Source organism: Oncorhynchus keta, chromosome 35 (genome assembly GCF_023373465.1).
Source record: "Oncorhynchus keta strain PuntledgeMale-10-30-2019 chromosome 35, Oket_V2, whole genome shotgun sequence".
Lineage (NCBI taxonomy): Eukaryota > Metazoa > Chordata > Actinopteri > Salmoniformes > Salmonidae > Oncorhynchus > Oncorhynchus keta.
Window position 1 is genome coordinate 31,031,089 of NC_068455.1, and position 11,652 is coordinate 31,042,740.

Genomic DNA, 11,652 nt, shown 5'->3' on the forward strand with positions numbered 1-11,652 from the left:
TCTTATTCTCGCTATACACCAAGTCACTTGGCTCTGTCATAACCTCACATGGTCTCTCCTATCATTGCTATGCAGACGACACACAATTAATCTTCTCCTTTCCCCCTTCTGATGACCAGGTGGCGAATCGCATCTCTGCATGTCTGGCAGACATATCAGTGTGGATGACGGATCACCACCTCAAGCTGAACCTCAGCAAGACGGAGCTCCTCTTCCTCCCGGGGAAGGACTGCCCGTTCCATGATCTCGCCATCACGGTTGACAACTCCATTGTGTCCTCCTCCCAGAGCGCTAAGAACCTTGGCGTGATCCTGGACAACACCCTGACGTTCTCAACTAACATCAAGGCGGTGTCCCGTTCCTGTAGGTTCATGCTCTACAACATCCGCAGAGTACGACCCTGCCTCACACAGGAAGCGGCGCAGGTCCTAATCCAGGCACTTGTCATCTCCCGTCTTGATTACTGCAACTCGCTGTTGGCTGGGCTCCCTGCCTGTGCCATTAAACCCCTACAACTCATCCAGAACGCCGCAGCCCGTCTGGTGTTCAACCTTCCCAAGTTCTCTCACGTCACCCCGCTCCTCCGCTCTCTCCACTGGCTTCCAGTTGAAGCTCGCATCCGCTACAAGACCATGGTGCTCGCCTACGGAGCTGTGAGGGGAACGGCACCTCAGTACCTCCAGGCTCTGATCAGGCCCTACACCCAAACAAGGGCACTGCGTTCATCCACCTCTGGCCTGCTCGCCTCCCTACCACTGAGGAAGTACAGTTCCCGCTCAGCCCAGTCAAAACTGTTCGCTGCTCTGGCCCCCAATGGTGGAACAAACTCCCTCACGACGCCAGGACAGCGGAGTCAATCACCACCTTCCGGAGACACCTGAAACCCTACCTCTTCAAGGAATACCTAGGATAGGGTAAGTAAGGGTAAGTAATCCTTCTCCCCCCCAACAAGATTTAGATGCAAGTGGCTGTTCCACTGGTTGTCATAAGGTGTATGCACCAATTTGTAAGTCGCTCTGGATAAGAGCGTCTGCTAAATGACTTAAATGTAAATGTAAATGTACTTGTTTATACTGTATTATTGACTGTATGTTTGTTTTACTCCATGTGTAACTCTGTGTCGTTGTATCTGTCGAACTGCTTTGCTTTATCTTGGCCAGGTCGCAATTGTAAATGAGAACTTGTTCTCAACTTGCCTACCTGGTTAAATAAAGGTGAAATAAAAAATAAAATTTGTTTTTATACAATTACACAGAAACTTCCTGTTTTCATCATAGCTGTGGTTATTTTTTAAATTTGTATATACGATATGACTTTACTCACATAAAAACTGTAGACGGAAGCATGGTTATGGACAACAATCAATATTGAAAGGAGTATTTATTGCCAAGCATCATGCACGGTCGCGCTGAAACAATAGGTAGTGGCATGCACCTTAAATGTTTGTTTGTGGCCCGCCATTATATAGAAGAAGAAGGTTGCCTGATGATGCCTAACCACAGAGATAGAGCACTCTAGGGCCCAAAAGTCTGTTTTAGCATGAGCAGCTCCATTGAGGTCTTTCACCATTTTTAAGTAGTCAACTCGGTGGGACTTCCCATGGGTTAAGGAAGGATCACATAATTCCATCCAGGTCATTAGGAGGGATCAGCCAATGAATTATACTCATGAGATGGAAGTTTGGAACCTTTCAGTTTGTTTCCCAACTCAAGTAGTCGCGGAAGAAAATTGACTACTTTAGAATGGAGATGGCGCTGCCCATTTTCTCACGGTTTCCACTTGTTACCACAGCCACAAATTCATATTGGCTATATCGTAATGTGACGTTAAGGTTATAAAATGAAAGGGGGAAAAATCGCTAGGTTAGGCATAAGGTTAGCAGCGTGGCTAAGGTTGGGTTTAAATCATATATTAAGAACATACTTTGTAAAAATACGGGTAGGCCGTCAATGTAAAATAAGAATTTGTTCTTAACTGACTTGCCTAGTTAAATAAAATACAAATAAAAAATAGGCGGGGTTTGTAACTGTGGCTGTGGTAACTACATCTGCTCTCGCAGACGCCATATGGGACATGTATAACGTTGCGTTCTCTCGCTACCCATCTCTATGCGACTGTATGGCCTGACCCCTCACACGCTCCACCCCCTGGCCGTCATCAATCACGTTCAAGTAGTTGATTCCTCGCACCTGCTTTGGTCAAGGCACATGTTGGTTAAAAAAAAAGTCGACAGAGATTGATTCGCTGTCATTAGCTTTAACTTTGCTTGATACATTGGACAACAAGCATAGCAATTGTTGTTTAGAAAGATGACCATGGACGACTTTCAATTCATGGATAGCTTCAAGAGAAAGCGCATCAAATTGACCCTCAAGACTGCGACTTTCCTTGGAATTGTTCAACGGATAAACGCCAATAAAACTGTGATTTTAGAGGACGGTAAGTTATCAAATTAATGTACTGACTTACATTATCTTGATTGAACTGTTTTACATGGTCATATTTTTTGCAAAGAATCTCCACGGTATCTGATCACATTCAGCTCAGCAAGTTTGCTATGGTAGCTAACGTTAGTTAGCCAGCAAAGGCGGTTTTTCCAGAAAGGTGTGCGCGTGTGTTAGAGACTGACCTGGACCGTTTCCCAAAAGTATCTCCAAGTGAAATGTATTTATAAAGCCATTTTTACATCAGCAGATGTCAAAGTGCTTATACAGAACCCAGCCTAAAACCCCACAGATTTAGAAGCACAGTGGCTAGGAAAAACTCCCTAGAAAGGCATGACCCTAGGACCAGGCTCTGAAGGGTGACCAGTCCTCTTCTGGCTCTGCCTGGTGGAGAACCAGGTCGTTCTTCAAATAGATGACCAGCAGGGTCAAGTAATAATAACAGTGGTTATAGAGCAGTGGTCACCAGCCTTTTGAGTCAATCATTTTCTGAGTCAAAATGCAAAACGAGAGCCACTGCTCAGTTTTTCTGTACATTACTTAATAAACGTAAGCCCATGCAACATTAAGTAATTAAACAATTTTCAGTAAAAAGTAGGCTACAGCCTACTTGGACCTATCACTGTATATTGGCTATGCTGTAATTGCCCAATGTTATTTTCAGACCTTTTTCAAATGGTATAAACATTTTAGATATATGATCACACAGGTAATATGTAATTTGTTGTATTACTTGCAAGGCATGGCTGAGTGACTATAATATTAGTTTTTTACTGGACTGACTGCCTGCTTCCGATGGCCAGTCTGAGGGGAGGGATGGAGCAGTGGTGAGGCTGCCTCTCACCCGACTCATAGTCCCTCCTCTCCCTCCATCCGCTGAGAAAAGGGGAGTTTTCCAGCTGATGGCGAAACTTGTCCTACAGCATTATTTCTGCCTCATGCACCAATTCATGTTACTCCTATGACCAGAGAAAGTAAAATATTCCATGACGTTAAAAGACGAGATGAAAATAATAACTCTTATCAAAACATGTTGTTATACTCCTTCATTGCAGTGCTGGTTGTAGCATGAGTGGAAGTTGGGTGAATGTGCATTTTTTTTATTGCTTATAAAACTGTTGAACAAAGGGTTGACAGTGCTGAATAACGGCATGAACTTACTCATAAAACAGCAGCTCTTCGCTGTATTCATTGAGTCTCACTAGTCATGGTTATAAGTGTTAATCTCACATTATCAACTTTGCTGTGTGTTCAAGGTTTCTTTTTACAGTCTATGGCTTGAGGAAGCTCAGATCACGGTGTCTGCAGTTATCTAATTAGCCAGCCTATAGATGCACTTGATTTGCTCTCTGGGCCTGCCCGGTAGGCATCGTTTTATCTTCAGATACATAAAATGGGAACACTGCCTACCCGGCGCTAGGGCTGCTGAATCAAGTGCAGCTACCACCAACATTGCGAAACAAATGGGAACGCAAGGCTTTATTTTTTTACAGCTTTATTTTTTTACATAAATATTTGAAAGGCTAGGAATGGCTTGGAGATCGACCAGTCGATTGAATCAAATTTTGTTAAAATCAAATGTTATTTATCAAATGTGCCTATTCTTCTGTCCAGTGTCTGTTCTTTTGCTCATCTTAATATTTTTATTGACTAGTCTGAGATGTCCTTTTCTTTGCAACTCTGCTTAGAAGGCCAGCATCCCAGAGTCGCCTCTTCACTGTTGACGTTGACTGGTGTTTTGCGGGTATTGCGGGTACTATTTAATGAAGCTGCCAGTTGAGGACTTGAGGCCGTCTGTTTCTCAAACTAGACACTCCAATGTACTTGTCCTCTTGCTCAGTTGTGCACCGGAGCATCCCGCTCCTCTTTCTATTCTGGTTAGGGCCAGTTTGTGTTCTGGAATCTTCTGTTTCTTGGCAATTTCTCGCATGGAATGGCCTTCATTTCTCAGAACAAGAATAGACTAATGAGTTTCAGAAGAAAGATCTTTGTTTCTGGCCATTTTGAGCCTGTAAATTAACCCACAAATGCTGATTCTCCAGATATTCAACTAGTCTAAAGGTGGCCCGTTTTCTTGTATTTCTGCTTTAATCAAAACAACAGTTTACAGCTGTGCTAACATAATTGCAAATGGGTTTTGTAATGATCAATTATCCTTTTAAGATGAAAAACTTGGATTAGCTAACACATTGTGCCATTGGAACACCGGAGTGATGGTTGCTGATAATGAGCCTCTGTACGTCTACAGTTGAAGTCAGTTTCACAATTCCTGACATTTAATCCTAGTAATAATTCCCTGTCTTAAGTCAGTTAGGATCACTTTATTTTAAGAATGTGAAATGTCAGAATAATAGAGTGAATGATTTATTTCAGATTTTATTTCATCACATTCCCAGTGGGTCAGAAGTTTACATACACTCAATTAGTATTTGGTAGCATTGCCTTTAAATTGTTTAACTTGGGTCAAATGTTTCAGGTAGCCTTCCACAAGCTTCCCACAATAAGTTGGGTGAATTTTGACCCATTTCTCCTGACAGAGCTGGTGTAACTGCCACAACTTTGGGATTATGCTTGGGGTCATTGTCCATTTGTAATGAAGCTTTAACTTCCTGACTGATGTCTTGCTTCAATATATCCACATCATTTTCCTACCTCATGATGCCATTTATTTTGAAGTCCACCAGTCCCTCCTGCAGCAAAGCACACCCACAACATGATGATGCCACCCCGTGCTTCCCCCTTTTTCCTCCAAACATAATGATGGTCATTATGGCCAAACAGTTCTATTTTTGTTTCATCAGACCAGAGGACATTTCTCCAAAAGTGCAATATTTGCCCCCGTGTGCAGTTGCAAACCATAGTCTGGCTTTTTTATGGTGGTTTTGGAGCAGTGGCTTCTTCCTTGCTGAGCGCCCTTTCAGGTTATGTGGATATAGATACTTTTGTACCCGTTTCCTCTTCACAAGGTCCTTTGCTTTTGTTCTGGGATTGATTTGCACTTTTCACACCACAGTACGTTCATCTCTAGGAGACAGAATGTGTACAGAACGTGGTACCTTCAGGCGTTTGGAAATTGCTCCCAAGGATGAACCAGACTTGTGGAGGTCTACAATTGTGGCTGATTTTGATTTTCCCATAATGTTAAGCAAAGAGGCACTGAGTTTGAAGGTAGGCCTTGAAATGCATCCACAGGTACACTTCCAATTGACTCAAATGATGTCAATTAGCCTATCAGAAGCTTCTAAAGCCATGACATCATATTCCAGAATTTTCCAAGCTGTTTAAAGGTAGTCAACTTAGTGTATGTAATCTTCTGACTCACTGGAATTGTGATTACGTGAAATAATCTGTCTGTATACAATTGTTGGAAAAATGACTTGTCATGCACAAAGTAGATGTCCGAACCGACTTGCCAAAACTATAGTTTGTTAACAAGAAATTTGCGGAGTGGTTGAAAAACAAGTTTTAATGACTCCAACCTAAGTGTATGTAAAGTTCCGACTTCAACTCTATGTAGATATTCCATTAAAAATCAGCCATTTCCAGCTACAATAGTCATTTACAACATTAACAATGTTTACACTGTATTTCTGATCAATTTTATGTTATTTTAAAGGACAATTCTTAGGGGACATTTTTAAGTGACCCCAAACTTTTGAACTGTAGTGTAGCTAGCTAGTATTTGACTTGCATTAAGCTAGTAGTCTGCAATGTATGGCTTTAATCTTTTTCAGTTGTGGATGTCAAGAATGGAAGGAAATTCCCTGGAGTGAAACTATTCTTTGGACATGAAATTCTCAATGGTAGGCAGCCAGAATCGTGCACTTTTATTTCTGTCATTATTACTAGCTACTTTTACAAGTTGAATCTAATCGTCTCTGGTCTTCTGCTATAACTATGAGTTACCCTTCTATCTTTCAGTGGAATTCCCAAATGTAACAAAGTCTGAACGGTATGTCCGATATTGACGTCATTAGTGAATGGATGAAAGGCTATCTAACCATGGAATCATTCTTTGTATGCATCTGTCATATTTTACAATAGTTGACTTTGCTCACGGATAAATTAATGTGTCATTAGTATTGCATGCAATAATACCAAAATACTGTCTGCTCAGAGATCACACCAGTGACCACAGACCTGAAGGTCACCTGACAGTGGCAGAGTTCCAGCCTTACAGGAAAGGTCTCATACTGAGTGAGTTGACCTCAGGTTAAATACTATATTGTACACGTTTAGCTAGTAGAAGCCATAGATTTGCATCATTATCTTTTGTCATTAGTTGGTTTATTTGATCTATGTAGTACTACAAATAGATATCTGCCATCCTCAGATGACGATGATGAGAGCCATGTCAACTTTGTGGTCATTGATGAGTTCCATGAGAAGTTTGGTCCTGCTGTGAGTACCTAACCCTCACAATCACAGTTTCAAATCACCTAGCCCCTGGGTGTAAGCTTCACATTACATAGCCTATTGGCATACAAAGTTGGATAACAGTTGAGGGAAATTAATCTAGTGGGAGCCTAAGGAGGTGTGTGTCTTGTCCTGTGGGCGTACGGATTGAACTCTCTAGCACCTTGCTTGGTCATGCTTTCCACCTAGATGATGCACATCCGGAAGCAGCAGGTGATCGGGATAGGAGCTGACGGGGTCGGGACGTTCCAGCACGAGAGACTCTGTTGGCTGCAGGTGAGGAAACTGTTCCTACCTAGGCTTTTACATATGCGTGTTTTATTTCACACAATCTATTAACTTTCATCGTTGGAAATTTGAACTGAACTATGTCTCTTTGTAGATTGCCACTAAGAACAAGGTGTACCTCTTTGACATACTGTTGCTTGGAGCCCGGGCCTTCAAAAACGGCCTGTCCATGATCCTAGAAAATAACCACATATTAAAGGTGAGTAATTTAGATGGGAGAGTTTGACATATTAGACCATTTCACTTCCACCACATGCAATTTCTGTCTGTATATATTTGTTGTTCAGGTCACTCATGACTGCCGGAGCCTCGCCGGATGTTTGATGGCTCAGTTTGGAGTAAATCTCACCAACGTCTTTGACACTCAGGTACTATACTGTAGTGTGCAGCCTACATGTTGTTCTATGAATGGATTCTTACTTACCTGTAGGCATCATACCAGGTGTTGTCCTACCTGCCTTATCACAGCAATGTAGTCATGTTATTTCTCCATAGGTGGCAGATATCCTGTGCTTCTACACAGAGACTGGTGGCTTCCTGCCAGACAGGGTCAGTACCCTACCGAAGGTGGTGAGCCTACATTTGAAGATGTCCTCGTCACAACTCTCCTCTCTCAACATCAAGTCTCTGCTCACCAAGGTATGGAACCCTAAAGGAGGGAACATAGAACAGCATTATGGATGTGGTGTTTGTGTCTTTGTCTCAGTGGAACAGAACTGTTGAAAGACTTGTATTTGTGTGTGTTAAAGGTTTACACGGTGTCTGTACTAAACTGTATCGGTGTGTCTGTACTAAACCTGTAGGAGGACAAAGAGGTGTGGTACGTGCGTCCCTGCCCTTTGTCCCTGCTGAAGGTCATGGCCCTGTCGGTGATCCACCTGCAGCCTCTGAGACTGGTGCTGCTGGATGCCCTCATGGCTGACTACACAGGCCTGGTGGACTCCTACCTCAGCGGCAGCCGAGAGGAACCTGTCCACATGCAGAACATCGGCTCGGTGAGCCACTGAGCTTCACACACACGACCCAACACAACCACGCAGATATAGTATTTACATCCTCAAACGTCCAGAGCCACTTACTCATTACTGTACATATGGCAATGTTGAGAGAATATTTAGTGACATAAAAATGAATAGATCTCCATGGCAGTAATGGTCTGAGATATAAATGTCTGTGTGTTGTGATGATATAGAAGCTAATGGGCAGCTGTGTGTCTGTCTACAGAGCAGTGTTCTGGAGCTGCCCAGGGAGCTGCGGGAGTTGGAGCACACGCGTCAGAAGCGCCAGAAGTGGGCCGTCGACCGCTACCCTGTCACTGAGCAGGGCCTGCTGGAGCGCTCCAACCCCAGACCCCTACCCCCATCACAGAATGGGCAGGGCCAGGACACAGCCACCCAAAGACAACCAGACCCTCCTGTCCCCGCAGCAGTGGCGCCTGTAGTCCCAGAACCAGGGCAGGGCCCAGCAGAGACACCCTGTCCCAGCAATACCCTGGGGGCCTCTGACCTCCATGCTATGACCTGTGCCCTGACACAAGAGGCCCAGCAGAGCTACAGGAAACAGCCGTCTGGTGTTGTCAGCCCAGTGGCTAAATCAGGAGCACCAGGACTCTTGGAGATAGTGATGGACACAATGGCAGGCAGAGGGAGGTCCCTGTTGAAAGACCCAACACCACCCATTCTCCCTGTGTTCCCCTCCCTGGGAAGAGGCCTGGCTCTCCCGATACCAGCAGCCCAGGTCCCCAAGGAGAGCCCCGGAGCCCTGAAGACCCAGGCCCCAGTGGGGAGGGTGGAGGTGCCTGTCCCCCCAGGCCCAAGACCCAGCCCAGTACAGCCATCTGAAAACATTCCTGGTGCAGGGAGAGGCCTCATTCAGAAACCCCAAGGTCTCACCTCTCCTCTCAGTCTCTCCTTCAGTTCATTTAGAAAGAGCCACCTATGATTGGGATTGGTTGGTTCAAAATTACTTGTACATTTTTATTCTACAAAGACCACTAGGTGGCGGTAAATTGTCAATTGTTTGCAATATAAATTGCACCAATGTTGGGTGTTTTAGTTAACTGCTTTTCTATTTCAATCACATAATTGGATGAGTGATATTTAGAGTTGTGTCCATGGTATGTGGTTAACCTGTACATTTGTTTATTTAAGCTTCTATTTTTAAATTGACTTAAATTGCTGTTCATCACTTGTTCCTTTACAAAAATTAATTTATCACCAATTCAATACTCTTGATTTATTCTCTCTCTTTCTGGCCTGATTTGCGTGAGTAATGGTACATTCTGAATCTGTTAAGTGCAGTCATTTCACTTGGTAATGAGCCCCTCGGCATACAGGGAATATTCTGCCAGGCTACAGCCTGATTTATGTTCAACTAATTCCTTTGATAACAATACAGAACATAGTGTATTAATTCATACCAGCCCACACCTGGATGATCTGTGCAGCACCAGCAGAATTATAGTTCAGCCAAATGAAGCGCATCAAGTTCAAATATTGTATACAAGAAAAACCTTTTTATGATTCATTAATTTCAAAATGTTTCTTCTCAATCAGTTGTGTAAAACAAATGCTAACACAGAATAAAGTACCCAATATAGCTTAGGATGATCAATTTACTCAATTTTGGCTTCATGGTTGCTGTTAATTGAGGTGGAACGCAGGAAAGCATTGATAGATGTGCTGTTAATGAAAGAAAAACATTGTTTCTGGAAGGTTGCTTTGATTACAGATGACTGCAAAACCATTAGAGCTGGCACAGAATGAATGCAGGATGTTGACATGAAATTGATATTGCCTGTCTGCAGCACTAATCACTCAAGAAGTTCAGATGCTGACGATCATAAGTACCCAACACCTGCCTATGTTTTACATAGGAAAACAAAGCCATGTCTTTATTAATTTATGGGCTTCCTGAATTAGGATCCTGCAATGCAGATATTACACATGTGTTCCACAAAGAGCCACTTTGATTTCATTTTCAGAGGTGCAGTTTGGGATCAACAGGATATTAAGACAAAAACAATGTGTTTAAACCGCAGCAGGGCGCGCAGTACAAATGGGGCCCACATTAATCACGTCTTATTGCCATGGTTATCTACGTATAGCAGCTTGGGCTCATGCCAGGTACCCTCATTGAAGGCATGAAACAGATCAAGTAGTATTTAATTAACTAGGAGGGAGCAGAGCACAAAGACCCATCTCTCTTAGCAACTGATCAAAACTTTTTTTTCATGGCTCTCTTGTCCCTCTGCAGCAGACTTCTGGTGAGATCATGGATTATTCTGTACTTCATCTCCTCGCCTCCTAGGCCTTTTGAGCTTCTTTTAAATTTCAAATTGAAACTGTCATCTTGTTTCCAGTAATGTGACTGAAAATAGAATTCCAATCAATTTAGCCTTGAGACATTGACTAGTGGCTGTAAGAGCCCTTCTGCATTAAGGTTTTCACAAGGTTCTCTTCACTGTTGGGCTGTGTTAGTCAGTACATATGAAGTGTACTGTGTATGGTTGGCAGAAATCACATGGCCCAATCCATTGTTTGCCATACTCTTCCAGTTCCTGGAACTGCGCAGGACCAGTCTGTCATTGCCTTTGGTCATAAAACAGTCAACGTTCCCATTGTTTATCCATCGTTTTCTTTACTATATGATGAAGGGGATGTCGATTTTTCAGGGTCTGACTAAACACTCTGGTTCTAGTTGTTCAGGAGGCTGTATCTCCCCAGTCTCTGTTTTGCTGACGTGAAGAAAGGGGTGCAGGAAGAGGGAGGTCTACCACAGGGCTGTAGACAGCTAGGACCGGTCATTGACGGGTAGAGAGGGACCCTTATTTTAGAGGACACTGCATTTCCTGTCTGTCACAATAATGCATTATGAGCTCCACTTCCTGTTTCTCAGGCCTGAGAGGAAGGAATAGGGCGCTTGTCACACGATATTCATGGCTTCCTACCAGAAGGACAGTTGACTACACCTTGAACATCGCAGCAGGATGTGCATGGTTATTTTTAGTGTCGGAAAGGTAGGACACAGACAAACACAATCTTCAGAAATTCCAGCTGTGTTCGTTCATTGGTTACTAGAAACTTGTTTCCATGTTGTGGCTCTTCCCCGGAGGAACGTGGAGGTCTACTTAGACGCAATTCCTTCCACAGTTAAATAAACAATACAATTAATAAACCCCTTCATTCAGTTACTGGATGCTTTATCTGTACTATAAACTTAATACCCAACCTTCAAAACCGCTCATCTTAATTACATGGGAATTGATTATATATTCAACAGGAACAATCTCACCATTCTATCTATACTTGGGGGACTATTATTGGTATACAATATTTCCATAAGAACACATCCACTACAGGGTAGAGGTTGACCGATTAAATCGGAATGGCTGATTTAATTAGGGCCGATTTCAAGTTTTCATAATCAGAAATCGGTATTTTTGGATGCCGATTTGCAGTTGTTTTTCCCTTTTCTTTCCTCCACACCTTTTTATTTAACTAGG

At 43.1% G+C, this 11,652-nt stretch overlaps 1 protein-coding gene across 1 annotated transcript; it reads left to right on the forward strand.

Moving 5' to 3' along the window:
- The first annotated feature begins 2,085 nt into the window (after positions 1–2,085).
- exd1 (exonuclease 3'-5' domain containing 1) lies at positions 2,086–9,751 on the forward strand. Its single transcript, XM_035752341.2, has 11 exons — positions 2,086–2,439; positions 6,179–6,247; positions 6,366–6,396; positions 6,562–6,641; positions 6,778–6,845; positions 7,050–7,136; positions 7,243–7,347; positions 7,436–7,516; positions 7,644–7,787; positions 7,952–8,143; positions 8,373–9,751. Exons 1-11 carry the CDS (start codon positions 2,310–2,312, stop codon positions 9,087–9,089), a joined length of 1,704 nt encoding a protein of 567 aa, XP_035608234.1. The 5' UTR covers positions 2,086–2,309; the 3' UTR covers positions 9,090–9,751.
- The last annotated feature ends 1,901 nt before the right edge of the window (positions 9,752–11,652 follow it).